The following is a 21,402-nucleotide window of genomic DNA, read 5'->3' as shown; positions in this document are numbered from 1 at the left end:
AATCAAAGTGCCATCAAATTTCATGATTTAAAAAAAAAAAGTTCCTTATAGATTTTACCTCTCAATTGTCTGAGTTTATATTTTTTTTGTTGCCAGATCCTTTTCTAAACAGAAAAAAAAACACAACAATTATATCTAAAACATTCACAGCCTTAAAATCCTCATCTGTAAATGGACAGTTGAGGCCTTTTGGAGGACATTTGAAAGATTTTCCAAACACGATCATTTCCCAGGATATTCTCCCAATGTGAAGGTGATGTTTTGGTTTTGGGATGTCGAGACGTGAGACAGTTTTTACAGGCCTTCTCATGCCGTCAGGGACGCGTGATATGAGCGACGTCTGGAAGCAACGCTGATGGGGAATCGCGTGGACAAAACTATCTTTACGTTTTCTTCTGCCCGTCGGCAAACAGCAAAATAAGAGACGCCATCGGTTTAAGCTCTCCCTCCGTTTATCTTCCATTTGTAAGTTTATTATACTTTTTTTTTTTTTTTTAAGCTTCCTTTTCATTCGTAGATTCGCGCCGACGAACGAGAGCCAAAGCCCACCTCTGCTTTCCATTTCGTTGCTCGTGTTTTTACCGCCGAAGACCTGAATGTTAACGGACAAAGTGACAAAAAAATGATGTAAACTTTAGTTTTGAATTCACTGCACTGTCATTTAAAAAAAAACAAAAAAAAAAACGAGTATATTTGCAGATTCTTTGGCAAACTGTTATATTGTTGAGTAAATGCACAATTTGGTGTATTGTTATTCTATTCCAGCTGTCAATAAATAGTTTAACTCCACCGTTAGATGGTTTTAATTGCTTGTTTTTATTTAAGCATTTGTGGTGGTCGTGTGAGGACTTTTGGAAGAAGCAAGTCGCAAAGCAATAAAGCCACAAAAAAAAATACCAGACGGATTGGAAATGGAATTGGAAATAATAGAAATGATAAATGATAGAAATGATAGAAATGAAAGTTGTGGTAATTATCGTGGAATATTTCGTAACGACATTTTTGCCTGTTCAACTTCTCCGGCGTTATCTGTACATGACGTTATTACTTATGATCGGTCTTTGGAGGTATTATCTTGTTAGCACTACGTCCCACCCACAGGCCTGTCAATCAAACAGATACGCCCCCCCCCTGCCTCCCCCAAACATATTCAAAAATTACTTCTGGAAAAAAAGTGATTGACTTCGTATTTTAATAAGAAGTTGAATGGGAGTCTATGGAGGTGAACCCTTAGTGGCCGTCAGTGGTATTGCAGTTTACATTCACTTTTATATACAGACTATAGTTTGTATGGTTTTTGTCATATTAAACAGTTTGTCTTCAACTCTGATGCCTTTTTTCTTTTAAATAATAATAAAAAAATACTCTTTAAATTGGATGTTTTTTTTTTCCTAAAGGGGGAAACAATGAGCCCATTTATCACTTGGAAAAAAAAACAAAAAAACAACAACACTGACAAGCAACACAGGGGAAGATGTACGCTTTATGGGACACGATACCTTTTTACAAGGTCGAAGACCAAGTGGCGTGTTTGGAAAATTGAACGTCGGATTTTCTTTCTTCAGCTGCTTCATCTCATATACGTGTTTTTTTTTTTACCAACTCGTTTACAGACGAGCTCCCGGTTGACACTTTTAATATCTTTTGGTCAGGAATGAAATTCACGCAACTCAAGGAGGAGGAGGAGGAGGAGGAGGTTACAATGACGACAATACGCTTTTCATTATTTTATTTTCAAATAATTCCACGATTGTTGTCTCATCAGTGTAAAAAATAAAAATAAAAACTTGAACCTCAATAACCTGCCAAACCTCTTCAGGGAAGAGATGAGAGAAGAGAAAACCAAAACATCATCATAATAATAAGGAGGAGGAAGAGAATTCGATTTGGGAGCTGGAGAGAGAAAACAAAAGGAGGAATTAATTTTTTGCTTTACATCCCTCCCTCCCCCTCCTTCCTCCCTCCCTCCCACTCTTATCATATCTCTCTTTCCATCTTCACCCCCACCACCACCACCACCACCACCCTCCCCCTCCATCACCAGCTTCATCCCTCCGTCCCTCACTCTGGCAGATGTCCAGACTCCCTGGCGACCGAACCGATCAGCTCCTATTAAAGTCTCTCTCTCTCTCTCTCTCTCTCTCTCTCTCTCTCTGTCTCTCTCTCTCTCTCTCTCTCTCTCTCTCTGTCTCTGTCTCTCTCTCTGTCTCTCTCTCTCTCTCTCTCTCTCTCTCTCTCTCTCTCTCTCTCACACACAGGGCGGTTGCGTGACAGGAAGGGCAGGTCACACTGGGCGGACGCACGCACACGCACACGGCAGAGGCATGACTTGCATGCACATGCGCAGAGTGACAGACAGGAGAAGACATCACATCACACACACACACACACACACACACACACACACACACACACATGCAGGCGTGACTTGCATACACGACACGAGACATGCTGCTAAATGCAAAATGGACAAGATTTTTTTTTTTTTAATTTTTTTTTTTTTAATCTCAATTAGCCCCAAAACAACAAACCTGTTTCACCTGGATATATAAAAACAGACTCGCTCTCTAGCGCCCCCCTCCTCCCCCCGCTTGCATGTGACGTTTTCAGGTACTTTCATTTATCACGTAGCACAAAAATTAAAAAGGTGGAATTTAAATCCGGTTGGGACTCACAAGGGGAGAAGTTTTAACTCACTTTTTCTCCTGTTTGCAGCTTTTTATAATCTATAAATGGCGTCTGAAAGCCACGCAGGCTGACAATGTGGCAAGCTAACCAGGCGGGTAACGTAACGTGAATAAAATAACAAGACATGTTGGCTTAACACACGACGAAAAATCAACGTCCACGTCTCCAACCTGTAAAAAAAATTTGAGTTCCGACGTCGTGAATACCACAAGAGGGCGACGTTCATACGGACTCCTCTCGCGTACGCGGTAAATTACGACCGCACTTGAACGCAGCGTATCGTCCGCCACACCCTGATTAGTTTCAGCTGTCCCTCGTTGTCCTCCTCTCCCCTGGTGTTTTTAGTTTGCGTGATTCCTTCTCGTCGTCGGTTTTGTCTTTTTTTTGTTGTTGTTGTTTGTTTGTTGTTTTGTAACTACTCAATGCTCGTTGTTGTACGTGTTTTTTTTGGAACATTTTCTTTCTTCGGACTCGGCTCCAGCTGGCTCTTTCTGTATTTTGGTTTTCCCGATTTCGTATTCTCACGCAATCGTAAGTAAAGGTTTTGTTTGCATAAAAAGCTTCCGGTGTCGTTGTATGTCATATTAGTCTTCGTCTGTCTTCCTTTCTTCCAGCGCTTCCTTCTGTTATGGCTTGAAAGTAAGTTGTGTGCACATTAACTACATCCGATCTATAAAAAGAAAAACGGCTCTGATCTGAACTCCTTGAGATTTCGAAGAGGATTTTTCTCTTCAGAGGGGAATAGCCCCGTAACTCACGGCAACAGCTACATCAGTAAATGAGGACACTTCCATCTAGAAGCTTTTCTTTGTTTTAGGCTAATTGTATTTTAAATGACATGAATCTTATTTTATTTCTATATACTGTACATTTTTAAATTTTTTTTTTTATATTTATACCTTTACTACCTCTTTCTAATCTGTATTTTTTTGTCGTTTTTGCCGTATCTTCCATGCCGTTGCAACGAAAAAATTCCCCCCATGCGGATCAATAAAGTCTATCTAGCTATGAAATGCTTTGAAACTGATACCAGCAAGAAAACATGACGTAGCTAAGTTTTTTTTAAGTTTTTTTAAATTTATTTAATAAAATTTTTTCCTTTTTTATGAGAGTATTTTGTTCATAGTGGACAACAAACATGAAAATAAAATCCACAATACATGTGTTTTTGGAAATACTTGGCTTACAAGTATACAAGGCTTGTGTTTTTTTTATTTTTAAATTATTTATCCCTCATAATAAGGCTCTTACTTTACATTTCGTACGTAAACACCCCTCTCTTACGTGGCACTTCCTGATTGGTTCCCAGCTCGCGCCACCGTTCAAAGTACTCGCTTCAGGTGGAAACACCTGAGAGGAGCAGGTAGATTAGAAAGCGAGGTCGTTTCAATCTCTCCCGGTCATCTGTTCATCCATCTCCACAACAACCGGCCCGCATTTAAAGCTCCGTTATCCGGATGATCGATCGACTTCTGACCGCTTTGTGTTTGCGGAAGTCGAGCAAAGCGCTCCGTCCTGCTGAGATGTTCAGGGGCGACTCGGACAGAATTAATTCACTGATGAACTGACTGACGTGAGTAATGATTTGTTTTGTGAGTGTTTTATTTTTTTTTGTCTGTGTGAAAACTGTCTAATTTGTTGAATGGAAGTAGACTGAAGTGAACATATTTGTTGTGCAATTTTAATGAATAAAAGTAGAATTAATCAATATATTAATTAAAATTTGTTCAAATATATGTAGGTTTGAGATTGTTTCTACAACTTGCTTTATATTTGTTGCCTTTGTTTGGGTTTAGTTTATGTTAATTCATTGTGTAAGTGTGTTAAATATGCTTCAGTTCACATCCTTTTTTTTTTTTTTTTTTTTTTTACTATTTCTTGCTATTTAATTTTGAATCTCATACAGAAACACACAATAAGTAAAACATTTACAAATTCTTTATTGATGTCTAATTTCGTTGATTTTTCTTCTCTCTTACAATGCTTCTTTGACTCATCCAGTAATTTACTTTAAGATCTTCTACCAAAAAAAAATCAAAAGGTACGCTAAAACAAAAAAGGCAAAATAAAACTTTGGTCTTATTACAAAGTACTTTATTTTTTTTACTGTGACATTGTTTTTTCTTCTGTTGTCATCAATTCTCCTCACTGGTAATGTCAGGATGAGTTGCAACACAAGCTGGGCATAGGTGCAACAATAAAGAGATAATTTGGTCAATTAAGATCAACACTTTCCAATTTGTGCACGAAAATGATTGAAGAATAAAGAGTTAGGGAAAAATGTAAGCGACAAAAACATGTATTTCTTCAATTTTTTTTTGAATTCTAGCTTAAAAACAGTTGCTTTGTATGTTTGTGGGCTGTATTCATGAATATGTAGTTCCTGTATGTCACATAAAAGTTCAATGTAGATGGATGTCAATGTAATAAAAACCAAGTCGACGTAAGAACATGGTTCGTAAACATTTTTATGAACCGTCACCAACCCGAGCAGTCAAAATCTAGACAAATGCTGAATGCAAAACCTAAAATCAAACTTTACCAACTTCTGCATTTGGTTATATAAATCAAATAACAGACATAAAATTAAAAATTCTCTAGATTACAATTTTTTTTTTTTTTTAAACAAAAAAGTGAATTTTGTTGGTTGTAAAAATGCACAACGTTGCTCACACAGACGTGCCATTTCTCTTCTCCCAGGACCTGTGAAAAGGAAATGGGAATGTACGATATTGATAACAACAAACACATGCTAAGGATAGCTTCCCTTCGCGGCGTGGCCCCGTCACGGGATACGAGAAGCACGAACGAGTGTGATGGTGCGAAAGCCGGTAGCTTTCACGTGTACTCTCTCGTGCACATTTATTAATTAATTAATGTGCATATCGATTTTAATGTGACTAATTGCAGAGATTTTTCTTTGTCTTGTTTTTTTTTTTCTATTTTCTACAGATCAACTTTGTAAAACTTTTCTTTTTGGACGGGGAAGTTTGTTTTCTCTGGAGATTTGTAGGCGTGTGTGTGTGTGTGTGTGTGAACATTCACGTCCGTCCTCAGTCCCTCAGCGTGATGATGACGTGGTCGTCCTGTCCTTTCCACAGCATCTCCCCCTCAAAGTCCAGCATCTTGTGCTTGCGGCAGCGCAGCAGGATGCCCACCACTTTGTCCGAGATCTTGACGTAGCGGTCGAAGAGGCGGCCGAAGGAAATGACGGTCCGGCCCTCTCTGTCCTTGATGCCCATGTCCTTGATGATCCACACCATCTCCTCCATCTCCCGGTGGATGTGCTTCTGGGCGCGGTCGCCCCGGTCCGCCGTCTTGGAGCCGTCCTTGGGCCGGCCGTAGCCCGAGTCGCCCTTGCGGAGGCGCTGGGCCATGGCGTAGTCGTGGTCGAAGTCCTCGCTGAAGGGGTTGAGCTTCTGGCCCTCCACGTGCTGCTGGGACCACTGCTGCCAGCGGCTTTTGATGTCGCCCATACTGGAGATCTTAATCTGCGGGCCAAACAAAACGAGGGGGCGGGGACATTAGTATTTTTTGGTGGAATAATTTGCATTCAAGCAAATAAGCAAAGGAGAACCTTGAGTCCTTCATTAAAGAGGCATCTCGCCGATTTTTAGACACGGGAAGAACTCGTTGGCTCCTGAAGTGTCTTCTGTCGCTTTTGAGGCGCTTGAAGCTTTACAAAAATGATGGTGATGTCATGAGGGGAAATCTTGGCCCATATTCAGAAACTAAAGAATCCACTGGAAAAGTAATGATATTATGTTGAAAATGGGAAATGAATTATTGGATCTAGAGATTTTGGATACAAGAACAGTGTTACCTGGAATTTTTCTGTTCCTTTTCTATCTTATAGGTTTACATTACACTGTGTTGTCAAACTTAACATCTAGCTGGAATATGTTGATGAAATGAAATGAAATGCAGGAAGTTGACCGAACTAGACGACTGGCAAAAGTAATATGTAAGAACGTTGTATAAATCTGCATGGACTCCACTCCTCCGCCGCCTTTATATTAATTTATTATTATTGTATTTATATTAATGACCTTCAATCTTTAAATAATCTCCCCTACAGTTGGTGGAATTGATCCCCAGCTTGACCTTTGTTCTGCACTTTAGACATAATATTAATAGGAATATGTTCACCATAATAAACATTTTCTTACGTTTAAAAAAGCAGCGTGCCTCGTTGCTTCTTCAGATATTTGCAAGTCTTCAAATGCACAAAAGCTGAAACGGTCTGAAACTCTTAAGATTGTGCAACAGTTGGAAGTTTAAAGGTTTTACAGAAAGAGTGATATAAAAAAAAAAAAAATTCTGATTCAAAAACCCTCCTCTAACTTTTGTCTCTTTAGTTTTTCTCGTATATTTTTTTCTTCCTTTTCGAAGTCTCTTATTCTCGCCTTTCTCGATATTCTCCTTCATCAGTATCTTCATCTTCCTCCCTCTCCCTCCCTCTGTTTTCTCCTTCCTCCTCCTGTCGGTATTTCCCTCAGCTCGCCAAGCCTTCAGATCAGTGTCATCAGATCTCTTCGGCATTTCCTACATGAAATGTGAAGACTTGTCACTGAGGGACCTTCCACAAAACTCTGTGAACCTTTTTTTTTTTTTTTTTTTTTTTTTTTTTAAAGTGTTAATGCTTCTGATCCTCATTTTTCTTTGTTAGGCTTCTTCAATTTCCAGGTTTCCTGGAGCCAGCACCTAGTGGCCGCTCAGTGGTACTGCACTTTGGAATCAGACCAGGAGACTATACGTCCATTTTTGCGTGCAATCTATGGCTCACAAAGCCTTTCTTTTTGTTCCAAGTCTTGCTGCTTTTATCAACCTGAGAGAAGCAGGGATTTGAATTTAAGAAAAAAAAAAAAAAAGCTTAAAAAAACAAAACAATAAATGCCACCTGCCAAAACGCCAAACTCAAGAGAGAGAAAAAAAAAAAAACAAGCTGGGGAGGAAAGGAGAACACAGAGCAGCTAAAGAGCAAAAATATTTTTGCGAGGAGCTGCTGGGAACCGAACCAGAGCTGCTGTTTTTGTTTGCATGTGACCAAAATATTTTAACGGCTGACGGCTCGGCTGCCAAGAAATCTGCCGCGGGTGTTAAATCAAAATCTCGGCCCGTCAAATGGACAAAATTAGTCATACAAACATCAGACCAGCGTGTTTTTCTCATTTTGATTATCGGATTATTTAATATTTATCATATCAGCTTAATTCTGATGGTATTTGCAGTTTATTTCAGGATCTAATTCAAATATATATTAATAATAAAATAATGCCATATTTCCTTTCACTCGTGTCCCTCGCTGCCGTCCCTCCCCCCACCCTGTTTTCCTCCATGCTGGCTGTTCCACCTGAAGGTCAGGTCGGAGAACACGTTGCAGCGTGTGACTATATTCATTTACATATATTCCATTGCGCTGCAGTCCAGAATTATTATTATTTATTTATTTTTATAAGCTGGACCTGCTCCTTTGGCTTTTTATAGGAGGGACTTTTAGCCTTGGGAGTTATGCAACTGTTAACGCTGTTCGGTGTCCACGGGGGAATTGGATTTCTTCAGGTGACATCAAAGGCACTTTCTGAAATTTGTTTATTCTCGCTGTGCGACTTCGTCTAGAAATACTTGGGCTCTATTTTAGGGCGTTTCACCCTCCTCTGGTGTGTTTTCAAAAGCAGACAGGAGAAACTCAAAGTGTCTCGTTATAAAATTGAGTACGATATATTGTCTCAAGTAGTAAAAAAATTTTTTTATTAAAGGGCGACTACATAAGGTCATTTTTTGCAAAGCACCAACTTTAAATGACCTCTAATTGTAAAACTAGAGGTTTGGATGTCAGCCAGAGAAATAAGAGTACTTTATAAGAACAAATTACAAAAAGAAGTCTACTCTCAAGCAGCTTTTTACCTCTGCGTCCTTGTAGTCAGTGATTTTTGGAAATAAAATTCCCTGTAGACTTGAAGAGAAAAAACATAGTTTTGCCTAAAATTAGGTTTTATTTTCTTCATATTCACAAATTTTTCTCGTTGTCAGTTAACTTAGCTAACATTTCTTTTGTATCTTAAGTTGAATGAACAATTTTTTGGGGCCTTTTGGGGGCAGCAGAACAAGCTGAGAATAAAAAATGATCCCCTCATAAAGTTTGCTCTCGTTTAAATGTGAATATCCAGCAACTACTGGACAACATTTACATTTATTTAGAGACAGGTTTTTAAGCCACCTTAATAAATATTAGTTCAGTATCTACTCTCCTTTTGGGGCTGGTTTGGTGTTTTGGAGCTACAATTCTCATTATGTTCAACGCTGCTGTAAACTACATCAAAAAGAGACGATAACCAAAAAAGACAAAATGGGCTAAAAAAAAATCTCCGTCGGTTTGCAGGCTTTTACATCACACACAGTTACTCGAAGTGATCCATTATTAGAAAAACGTGGATTGGTTTGGCTATAAAATGAGATATTAAATCGACACATTAGCATGTTTAAACTTCTCCGTGGTGGACGACGGTACCTTGGCCCTTCCGGTCAGTTTTTTGGGCTCCGCGTCGCTCTGTTCGGTTCTCGACTCGTTGTTGTCGCTGAGTCCTCCGTCCTCTCCCAGCCCGCTGTCCTCCGTGTCCACGCTGCTGCTCCTCGACCCCAGCTTCTTCTCCTGGAGCATGAGCCTCCTGTCCTGGATCACCCCTCCTCCTCCCGCGCTCTGTAGCGCCCTCATCTGGCGGCGCCGCGTCGGCGACTCGTTGCCCAGGAACGGCTTGCTCTCCTCGGGGCCCGACTCCATCTTGCCTCGGATGGCGGTGATCAAATCGCCGCTGCTGCACTCGCTGCGCTTCGGCTGGACGGTCTTGGTCACGGAGCAGGTCCGGATCTTACTCCCGCCGGACTCGCCGGTGTCGGTGGCGATTACGCGCGGCGTCACGGCAAGTTTGACCGCGTGGCTGCGTTCCTTTTGGTCGAACTCCTCCACGGACGAAGGCATCCAGCCGCTCGGGATGGCGTCCTGCTTGCCCGAGTGTTCGGAGGCCCACCCCTGCCAACTCTTGGCCAGGTTGGCCACCATGGCGGCACATTTGATCTTCCGTACCGCCCGCTTGAAGGCCTGCGGCTCCTGCGGTGAAACTGCAGAGGTGCCACCGCTACTCATTGTGACGGGGTATAACCAATCAAACAAAGAAGATTGGTAAAGTTGGGGCTACTTCCCGTGTTGGTTTTATTCGTCCAAGAAATCCAAACTATGTCCAAAAATGAGAAGTTAACTCAAATGTAAAAAAAAAAAAGACGTGCAAAACAGTTCTAGTTGGCTTCTGTTAAAAGTTCTTTATTACTTCGTCCAGTTGACCTGAATCTAATTCGTTTTTTTCCAAACAAATTTTCAGCTTCTTTTGACTCCTGATTCCGACTCAGATCCTTAAAAAAAAAAAGAAAAACAAAAAAAAGAAAACTCCCCGACTCGCGAAGTGTAAGTCTCCCGATGATCCCGATGTATCTTCACGGAAACACCCGGAGCTTTTCCCCGGCTCCTCAGTCGGTCAGTGGGTGAAGCCGCTGGTGTGAAAACTGCGAGGACTTTGGCTTTAATCCCCCTCGTAGCTGAAGCCCCTCCGGCTCCACACGGGCCCTTAAATAGGGAAAGGTCGTAAAGGAAGTGATGGCGCAAGGCGTCCACGTGAGACCGGAAAGTCCGGTGTCAACATTCTTGTTACTGACACACACACACACATAAACAGACGGTGACTGGGGAGTGGAATTTCTCCCGGAGGGATCCGGGGAACAGGTGCCCAGTGTTTTTAGCGATTCTGGATTCGGTCGTCGCACACAAACGTGCTGCAGCGCAAACAGGCCTTCGCTCTGAGTCAGCCTGCTAAACACCCAGCGTGTGTGTGTGTGTGTGTGTGTGTGTGTGTGTGTGTGTGTGTGTGTGTGTGTGTGTGTGTGTGTGTGTGTGTGTGTGTGCATGAGATTATTGTGTATATTTAGGGATGTTTTCATGCAGATGCACAACTTTCCTTCATTGCGGTATGCTTAGATCACTGTAGACCCATGAGTTTGTCAACACGTCTGTGCTTGTGTGGCATCATCTATTTCAGTCTCTGTGTGTATATTCGTGACTATTTGAGTGTGTATTTCTGGATTACGATTCAAACATATGACGGCACGAATAGTTATTAATTCATCAGTTATTTCAAGTGCATTAAAGAGAATTCATCACGGCACTTTTTTTTTATCCATTCGTGTAGCCCACAAAGTTTTTCCACGTCCTCGTCAGTCGGCTTGTCGAACTTGCCAAAGTTATTGTGTGGATTGAGCCTGCACGTCTCCGAGACTGACTCCGCGACGTTGGGATCGGGGCTCTGTCGGGGCCACGCCATCTGTTGCAGGACTCCTTGTTCTTCCTGTAGCTGAAGATAGTTCTATATTGGGGTCATTGTCATGGTGGCAGAATGATTTTTGGGAACAGACGAACAGTAACTGCGCGAGGAGTTCGAGTCTACACATCTAAAGCTCCTGAAAGTTTTGCAAAGTTCTGTGTGGTTTTATTCATGATTTGTTTCTTTGGCTGGTTATATTGTTCAGCTATGGTCTTAGTTTTTTTTAAATTTATTTTTTTATATATATTTATGTGCAACCTTTCAGATTAATCATGTAGCAGGACTACAACAAGGATAAAGATCATCTAAGGAAAAGACTTGTGACAAAGTTTAGAAGTAAACAATTTCTGTTTTAGTAAACTGTAGTAGTTTCCAGTTTAAAACAGAACAAATTAGAACAAATTAGAACAAATTTTCTATAAAACTTTTAAGTGGCAAATTCACCAGTTTTAACATTTAGTGGTGAAACATCAGCTCTGATTAAACACAAACATTTTAACTCAGCATTATTCAATCAAAAAATTCAAGATCTCTCTTTGAAGAAACAAGATAAGGAAAACATTTCTAAAGTTACATATACTATAGAATTAATACAGATGAATTGAAATTAAGGGGAATTTAGTGGGAATTTGCGGCGTGTTATTTTATTTACAAACTTAATTTGCAATTATTCTGAAATGTGGCACATATACCCATCGTAGAGTAAAAAATGCCATATAATCCACCAGAATTACTTCGGTGATGGTCCGGATTTTTACTTAATTTTGTCGATCCCATGAAGGGAAGTTAAAGTTTTACTGAAGTCATAGAAAACACAAATACAAAGCCTAGGAATGAAAAATAACATAAAAAAAAACCTACATTTGAACCATAGAGAATAAAACCAGTCGCTCAAATACTTACAAATTAAACAATTAGAAGTTGCAAAACACCAAATACAAAATTGAAAATAAACATAAAGAAATAATTGCAGTTCAAGTGCACTGGCTCTAAATGCATATAGTCTGTATTTGATTTAAAATTTTACATACATTAATTTTATTTTTAAATATTGGTACCAGAAGCTTCAACACTTGGTGTCTTTTAACTTCTGTGTTTCAATTTGAAATAAATGTCTTAATAAACAAAGAAACAACTTCGCCGTGAACTAACGGACGTGTTTACTTCCAGCACGTGTTCCCCGGTGATTCGCTCTAATATGGCTTGTTGTTACATAACATGGAAAACTGTGGTGTTGTCTGCGAAGTTCATTCATGCATCACATCATAATCAACACGAGAAAATGTAAAAAAGAGATGCTGCAGATTGATTGACAGGCTACAGACAATTTTTTATTAAATAATTACTTTGCAGTATATCCAGTTATTAATGTTCAACAGAATTAAATGGGACAATCTGAGATAACCTTCATAATGCTAATTAACTAATAAGTATTCATACTTCAAACTGTATCAAATATTTATTGCTGCTGTCATCCTGTATGCCTCTAAAAAATGAAATCGATCGTCTCAATATCTGTTTGAGAATTGAAACGCACCACGAAAAACGTTGAACCTTTTTGCATCACCATCATAAACACTTAAGTTATTGATTTATCTGATAAACCGAAGCATAATTGTTTATTTACACATGTTGAGCGATGATTTTTCTGAGAATTAAGAGAACTAAAACATTTTCTGTGTTTGAAACGCAACCAGACAAAAGCTGAAAGTGTTTTCATAGCGTCTGCAGACTGAAATAACCAAATGAGGGGGCCAAGCCGTCACCAGCTCTGGTTTCGAATGTGTGTGTGTGTGTGTGTGTGTGTGCGTGTGTGTGTGTGTGTGTGTGAGTGTGTGTGTGTGTGTTTGTGCGCTTCAGGTTCACGGTCTCAAACCAGCAGCTGCTTCACGTGCACGCCCTGAAATAGACTCGCCTGGCAACTAGAAAGCTATGAGAAAAGTGTGAGAGCTGTAATGATTTGAATATTCGTACATGACTTAAACAGTGGAAAAGCTTTTTTTTTATTTTTTTTTTTATTAATTTTTTTATACTGTATGTGAACCGTGAGTCACCGGCTCCAATAATGAGGATGTGATGTAGTTTGTCAATCGCTGTGGGAAAAACTCTTCCTGTTTTCTTCAGCTGCAGCACAGAAGAGGCTCAGTGGCGGAGCGGTAAGCTGGTAGTAAGCCTGTGTTTTGCTTAAGGGCCCCTTTGATACGCTTTCGCAAGCTACCAGTAGCCCGCGAAGGTTCAAACAACATGCAGTGTTTCCCAAACATAGATTTACTTTTTTGGGGGCCGGTCAGGTATGTTACAGCCGATAATAGTTTTTTTTTTTTTTTTTTAATCTATTTATTGTCTAACCTGTTTGAGAATCTCCCCTCACTCCCTCCACCTGTGTCAGTGCAGAAGAGGTTGAGCGCCGCTCCTTCATTAAACACACAGAGATCAGAGGACACAAACACAGCAGAGACTCTCACACTGAGCTGGAAAGAAACGGGTGCTTGTACATTTTGGTAGCTACAATATTTTTTTGCCTGGATTGTAACAGCAGAGCTATAAAGAGTTTCATTTTTACTGAGTGAGTGAGAGATCAAAGTTACACTGCACTCCAGTTTTACACAGGGTCCAGCTATAAACTAAGTTTTGACTTGGATGTGTTTCTTTCAGGAGAGGCCCAATCGAAGGGGAAACACTGGATTTTCCTGTTAAAGCTTATATTATAATGTTTTATTAAAGATAAAATCAGAGGGAAAGACTCTACACTACGAATAAATTCCTAATTATACGCACAACTAACAAACAATTAGAGCCTCCACAATATGGGCAAATATTATTTTTCACTGTGCTAGATTTATATATAAACATAACTATTTGATTAAAAAAAAAAATTAAGTTTTTGGTAAAAAACAACTGTTTTGAAATATTTCCTTTTAATCAGGTCTCTCCTAATCTCCGACAGCCAGGCCTCCGTCTGGTCACGAGAGGGAATAAACACACTGTGAAATTTACGGCACGGCAAAATTTAAAAGTCCAATTACTTGTGTGCGTGTGTGTTGCGTGAATTGAAGTTTTCAGAGATTGGTTGATCTGTAATTAGGTTTCCTCTGCGGAAATGACAAAATGTTCTGTGAATGTTGAAAGAGAGGGATTATACGACTCTGTAATCTCTCAGCAATCCCTCCATGCAGACGGAGAAATTTCCCTATTTAATAATTTTGTCATATTTCTTGATACGACTACGCAGATGAATCAGCGACGACTCGAGCTGCTTTGAGTTTGAACAAGTTTCAAATGACCTTTGTCTTTAGTCCTTATTGTAACTATTACGGCAAATAATGACTTTTAACTACTTTTTAAACCTACTTCAAGCTCTGCCTGGAATATATAAGGCTTGGTACTGAACTTTGATACCGTTATGGCACCAATCAAACAATTGAAAAACGCCTTGTCGTTTGGTGTATAATTTTAATACCGAGGCCACATCCATACTAGCATGACTTTTGCTATGTTTACATGGGCGACCCTAACCCTCGTACGTACCTGTCTGAGTTGTGATGCAGTAACGGGAAGCTTCTCTGTTCCTAGTCAGGTAGCTAGCATCTGCCGATAGCATGTTTAGGGAACATCGGTAAATTTGAGTCGTTCAGATAACATTTGTTTTAATTGTAGCTACAGAAAACAACCTGGGTTACGCTCTCCCCCTCTAAACCGCATGAACACTAAAGATTTGTTGCGATGTCAATGTTATTTTTGTTAAAATAGATTTTTTTTTTTAATAAAATTTGTACGTAAAAAAGAAAAAAAAAGTATCATTCAGGTTTGGATATAGATTTTTTTTTTTTTTTTTTTTTTTAACAATTCCCGGCTTTATTTTAAACCACAACCATTATATTTCAATATTTCAGCATTTATTTTATTTTCATGAATAATAAAATTTGCGAAACAACATGCGTTGGAACTTAAACAAATTAAAGTAGAATAATAGTAAAGTGTATATTTCTTCGGTTGATTCGTGAAGAAACAATTTTACAAAAACTAAATAATTAAAATATGAACAATCCAAATAATTTTAAGATTTTTTATAAAACTTCTCTTTATTCCCTGAAACCAAAACTGGTTGGTGAGACAGTGTTGGAGATCCTCGAGAACTCATTTCCAAAATCCTGTTTACGGCCTCGACTACACGATGGTGTCAGTTTCCATTCCCTTTTCTTTTTTATTTCACCAATAAAACTTCTGTCCAACGCCGTCCATCCTTATATGAACTGGAAGAAAACTCCCAACAGAAAACGAATCAATCTTCCCGAAGTGTTTTCGATTAAACGGCTGCTTGTGATGCAACACGTTTGCTCAAAGGTCGCGGTTTCTTTAATTTTGTCCGTAGTGCATAATGGAGATATTTGCGTGTAACTGAAGGACGTCTTTTTTCAGCATCTGCTGACGCCATCGCTTCGGACGAGACGAGCCAGACGTGAGATCTCGTTACCGGTCGGTTCGTCTTGCCCCGAGTCGAGCGTCCGGTCCTGGCAGAGTAAGAAACGCACTCGCCAACACGTTCACACTTCCACACTCCTCACGGCCACCCCGCGTCATCACTCATCCATCAACACCGAACCCCGCAACCTTCATCACCACACCTTCTTATTTTATTTTTACCCTCAGTCTCTGGTATTAATCTCAAACCGAATCACTAAAAGTAAATCTTAAGTCTTCGGTAAGCCGCTCTGAAACGACCGAACGCACACACGGACACGCCGTCCAAGTCTCACAGCAAGAAGACAGATTGATGTCAGTGTGAGAAGGGTGAGAAGGACGTGTCTCTGGCTGCCATCGACGACCGTGACATCATCGCACAGCCGTGGCGAAGAACAATGCGTTCTGGTGAACAGAGCGACGGGCTCTGGCGCCGTTTCCCTCGTCGGTCTTGGACCTTTCGGAGGAAACCGCCACGCGGGAACCGTTTCAGTGTGCACAATCGGTCCTTTTTAAAACTGGAAATTACATTGCTGTCATGTGATACTTGGAAAATGACTTTACTTCAAAAGTAAACTCTGAAACTGTAAGGGGCACCCAGTCAAAAAAAAAAAAAAAAAAAATCCACTTTCTTACATAATGGAGCTTTAAATAATGGATGTATTAAACAATGGATGAGGTGTTTAATCATGGAGGCAGATCATTACCGTGTTTCTCTGACAGAATCCAGACATAAGAGATCTGAAAGTACTGGATGCATTGAAACTGTTAAAAAAGGGACATTTACAATGTTTGTGACGCTAAAGAGCGACTTTCACTCATTCACGTTATAATCGACATAATCGGATATGCGACTATCTTTCTCACTCCCACCCCCCGTTTTTACGGCTGCCTGTGGTTGTAATGCGTACCTCCCGTCAGAAGGTGGCGGTAATGCCCCTAAAAAGCCGTCTGCCAGCTGCCATTAAATAACGGAAAATAATTTATTTATAACGGATTATTTTCAGACCGATGGCCAAAAAAAAAAAAAAAAAAAAAAATCTTGAAAAGAGAATTTATGTGAATGACAAACAGAAAACTTGTGGAAAAATTGTATTGACTGAGAATTTGATGAGAATCGTTGAATGGAGCTGGAGGATTTATGGAGCCGACCTCTAGTGGCACTCGGTGGTATTACAGTTTAAGGCACACGGGCCTAATCTTTCCCACAGTCGGAAGCTACGTCCACTTTTATAAACGGTCTCATGGTACAAATCACAGTAGCAGAGAGACAGACAGACAGACAGAGAGAGAGAGAGAGAGACGGGGGCGGTGGGGACGAGGACGAGGACGAGGAAGTGGGACAGCGGCAGATCAGAGCATGAAGCTCCGTTCGCCGGCACAAGCAAGAGACAGAAATAAACCTGACAGGCGTTCTTTAGTTCTGCAGTCCTCGCTCTGTTCCCTCTCAGCTGTGAGTGTGACACGGCTGAGTCACACAGCGACCGACGTGTGTGTGTGTGTGTGTGTGTGTGTGTGTGTGTGTGTGTGTGTGTGTGTGTGTGTGTGTGTGTGTGTGTGTGTACAGAAAAAACTTAATAGGATCAGTCAACTTCAATCTTCAGTCTTGACAATACACCGACACACCTACGCACAGCTCCTCTTTGAGGTGTGTGTGTGTGTGTGGTTGGTTGTGTGTGTGTGTGTGTGGTTGGTTGTGTGTGTGTGTGTGTGTGTGTGTGTGTGTGCCCGAGCGCTGCTATAGGTTCAGTAAAGCGGATTATAATAGTTTATCATTTTGCCATTGTCATCTCCCATATAATCTAACCACTGGTGTGATTGAACACATTCATACAGCTGTCGTTACGTTCTCCTTGTTACATTTACAGCTTACTCACAATTTTATTACTCGACTCCTTTTATTTTTTATTTTATTTTTTTTCACGCTTCCTCCTATTCGTCCTCTCCCTCCCATCGTTTTTCCTTCTTTATGGACTTATTAAAACAAAAAACAAAATCTTTCCTCATCAGCATGCAATAAAACAAACTGCTGCAGAACATTTCTTTTTTTTTCCCGCCTCTCCCAGCGGTCTGTCTCTTTATACATTATCGTCATGATTTCCTGCACTTGTTTTGCTCTCATGATGTAACTGATAAGATTTCTAATGCGGCTGCAAAACTTAATTTTTCTACCGCTCGTTTTATTCCTGTTTGAGTCGCACGGCGACGCATGCATACTGTGGGTGACTGGCTGTAAGGTTTATATCTTATACATGAATTATAGCTGAATTATTAATGCGTTTGGATTCGAGGGAATCTGTAACATTTAGTATTCACACACACCTCACCTACAGGGTACGTTGTGTGTTTAACTTTTGTAAGTTTACTTACATTGTTGGATAATCCTGCTCGCTGCATAATTATGGTCACAACTGTTTAATGACCAAATATAAGGCGTCTTTACAGAAACATTTTTTTTTTTGGCGTTATGCATTTTTGTTAAGAAAAAAAAAAGAAGAAAATCTGCTTTTATATCTTTTTAAATACCTCAAATGTAAATATTAGCGTGAGCTGTAATCGGGCTACAAACACGCAAAAAATACTCACGATGAAAAGTTTTCATGACTGAAAGCTAAATGCTAAGCTAATCATTTTCAGTGCATAAAGTACATAAAGTAAATTCACAGACACATTTGTGTCTGTAGGATTTTAGTGCAATTTGATGTGGAATTTATTTCATAAAGTAAAATTTACACCAGCATCTAAACAGTCAGCACTTTCCTCTTCCTCTTTTGTCATCACCTTCGTCCCTCTTCCTCTCGCCATCTCTTTTTTTTTTTTTTTTCCCTGCTCGCTGTTGTGGTAACGAGGAAAAAATAAATCGATATTATTATAATGGAGATTAAAAAAAGAGATATTAGATGCTATATTGGAGGCATTTATTACATTTGAGCTTTTCCTCTCATTTTTCTTCTTTCCTTCCGTTGCAATAATCACATTAGCGAGTCAGTAGTGGAGAAAATATTTGATGACACGCAAATGTGTTCTGGCAGACTTAGCTGTGTGGCATCGCAGTCGTATCCAATCCCATTAGATAATGGAACTCATATTGTGATGGAGCAGATAACGCCATCGTCAGCTCAATTTCTTTTTTTCTTTTTTTTTCACAATATTGGAAAATAATAGATTTGGTGCTTTTCTTTGGACAGCAGCAGTCGGTTTCGATTGGCTGTAAAAACAACGACAAAAAAAACTCCCACCATTGCATATTCTCAAAAAAAAAAAAACTCACAGAAATGAGAAAAATGCCATAAAGACCGCAAACTCATCGTTTTTACCGAAAACACGTCTTGCAGAGACTTCCTGTCTACATGACGCAGGATTATATCCAGCAATAACTGCTCTTCACTTCCAACAAAGCCGTGTAACAAACGATCCCCTCATCATGCAACAGGCGCCGCTGCACAGAAAAAATATTGCTGCTGTCAAATTAGTTTTTAATGTATTCATCGTGCGCAGCAACGGGAGTCACGTGCTGCCCTCTTCCTCTGTGGTGCGTTCGTGGTCGCCCTCTCAAGTTTTTTTTAATGAGGAGCTCGTGTAAAAAAACAACAACTGACGATTGACGTTTGGGGAATCGTCGATAGGTTGTTGACGTATGTTTTATCCGAGATAAATGACGTGTCACTTTCTACACAGAGAGCTTCGTAGATGGAAAAATATTACTGCCGTCACGAGTCATTTGATGTATTGCTGTTGTCAGATAAAAAAAAAAAAAATTATGTTTTTAGACCCCAGGCGGCCAAGCTGTTGATTAGTCCACCATCTTGTTTGAGATCATAGACTTGATGTAAAAATTCTGTCGCCTCCAGGTCTGAAAAGTAAAAGCCAACGCCGATGTGTCTTAAACATGCAATACCACTCACGGCCACTAGGTTGGTTTCAAATAAATCTGTCGCTCCAACAAAAAAGTGTCAACTTCTCATGAATAACAAAGTCAGTAAATTTATTTCCACAAATCAAGATGGCAAAAGCCAAAATGCCAGACTAAACGTTTCAAAATAATAATAAAAAAAAAATCCTAAAACAATGGGTGACATCCCAGTAGGTTGCTGATTGGCTGATTACTGATATTAAGATCTCAATACTACCTACAATATGAACAATAGTGACTCTGGTGATGCCCGACTTTTCATCGAGCTCCATCAGCAGGTCAAAGTTTTTACTTGTTTTAAAATATCTCCACATGCATTCGATGGATTAACTCAACATTTCATGTTGACATTTATGGTTCCATGATTAGGCATCCTAATAACTTTAAATGCTTTGGTGAATATTTGGCTTTTCCTCTTCAACTCCATGAGGCTGACATTTCTTTTTAATTTTGAGAGAACTATCTCACCCTCCCCAGGACATTTTGAAATAACTGAGATGATCAGTTAACTCTAAATGTAGCATAATCATCAAGATGTCAAAATTTTTATTAATCCAGAGCTTTGGTTTATGACTAAATGCGTGCAAAGGTAATGAAACTCCCACATGGGCTGTATATAAAAATGGACATAATGTTCAGGTCTAAAAAGTAAAAAAGGAACTGCCTTGATGTGCAATACCACTGAAGGCCACCAGGGCCACTTTTGCTGATTTACTTTAGACTGCAATCATTCCAGATTTAGTTATGATGCAAACCATTTACTGTACTCTAAAAATGGACGTCGTGTCCGGGTTTGAAAAGTAAGGCTAGTGCGTTAGTGCCTTGGACTGCAATACCACCGAGGGCCACTAGGGGCTGGCTCCAAAACAACTTCCAATAGATTCCTAATCAAAAACCGATGACTTCTCTCCTGAAATACAAACTAAATCGATTTTGTTTTACAAGTCATTATGTTGTACTTAGCTAAATTCCTCCTGATTGGTATTCGAGTGTCCCCTTTGAAAATAATCCCATAATTAATCTGATTTTTGTCCTTAAAGAGAGGCATGTTTGGGGCGTACTAATATCTACCCATGTGTACCGCCTTAGAGAACTGCAAGGATAACTAACATCTTGTACTGTACATCCTGTAGCCTTTGTGATTTTTTTTTTTTTTTACTTTTTTTTTTTTTTACTTTTCTTGAGAAATTAAAGGTCCTGGGTTATTCTCTCTAATTAAACCCCTGCTCAGGGTGAAGTTGGCGAAGGCATGCTGGGAATTATTTGAGTTTACCAAACTCAACGTGCTAATACTAAAGGTCTGAAGGGTGAGGAAGCTGTTAATCGAGCGCAAGTCTGTACAGACAACCCTGCGGATTTAAACACCTCACATCAGCAAAACCAATACGATCTTACAACTGTAATGTCCTTGGAAACTATATTGGTATTTGAGCCCATTAACAGCTTCTTTTTTTTTTTTTTTACAGAGAAAAATGTGAGTAGTGTTCTTTATTACAACCTGTACGCCCGGTTGGATCTCCGTGATGGATGAATGTGTTGGCGGAGTCGCGGCTCCAAGGAGACATACTTCCTGATGTCCCATTAGTTTCCATCGTGCCGTCCTCCCGGCCAATAAGACGCCCCGTCTGCTCTCCGCTGCGAGGAGTCGCTCCACCGACTCCGACTCTGTTATTTCAATTAGTCTGGATAACAAGCCGGTCGTCGCCGTGGACAAACATCTCTCGTTTTTCAGGCGCGTGGATGTGTGTGTTTGTCTAAAACTCTATCGACGCCCCCTGACTGCGGTCGTTTGCAGCGTGTCGGTCTATTTCTGTGCGCACCTCCTGAGTGTTTGGCACTGACGGTGTTGGAGCACATTTCCATTACAAAAAGCCAGTTTTAATGTCCGTGTGTCCTGCTGCTGCTCCTCAATGACGAGCTAATGACCTACCAGCAAGACCTTCACAAACACACCTTGAGGTATTATTGACC

The 21,402-nt window shown here is 40.1% G+C and overlaps 1 protein-coding gene across 1 annotated transcript; it reads right to left on the bottom strand.

Moving 5' to 3' along the window:
* Positions 1-4,608: 4,608 nt before the first annotated feature.
* abraa (actin binding Rho activating protein a) lies at positions 4,609-10,331 on the bottom strand. Its single transcript, XM_069169639.1, has 2 exons — positions 9,200-10,331; positions 4,609-6,179 (listed from the first exon to the last, which is right to left on the bottom strand). Exons 1-2 carry the CDS (start codon positions 9,830-9,832, stop codon positions 5,742-5,744), a joined length of 1,071 nt encoding a protein of 356 aa, XP_069025740.1. The 5' UTR covers positions 9,833-10,331; the 3' UTR covers positions 4,609-5,741.
* Positions 10,332-21,402: the final 11,071 nt, after the last annotated feature.

This window comes from Embiotoca jacksoni, unplaced genomic scaffold (genome assembly GCF_022577435.1).
Source record: "Embiotoca jacksoni isolate LCO1_2020_lvr unplaced genomic scaffold, fEmbJac1.0.p SCAF_46, whole genome shotgun sequence".
NCBI classification, from domain to species: Eukaryota; Metazoa; Chordata; class Actinopteri; family Embiotocidae; genus Embiotoca; species Embiotoca jacksoni.
This window is presented reverse-complemented; position numbering and strand designations above follow the sequence as displayed.

What these genes read in the sequence shown, in the direction of transcription:
- abraa (XM_069169639.1), bottom strand. Translation starts at nt 9,832, where the DNA reads ATGAGTAGCGGTGGCACCTCTGCAGTTTCACCGCAGGAGCCGCAGGCC. An exon ending in AACTGACCGGAAGGGCCAAG is followed by an intron (nt 6,180 to 9,199) that starts GTACCGTCGTCC and finishes TTTGGCCCGCAG; the next exon opens with ATTAAGATCTCCAGTATGGG.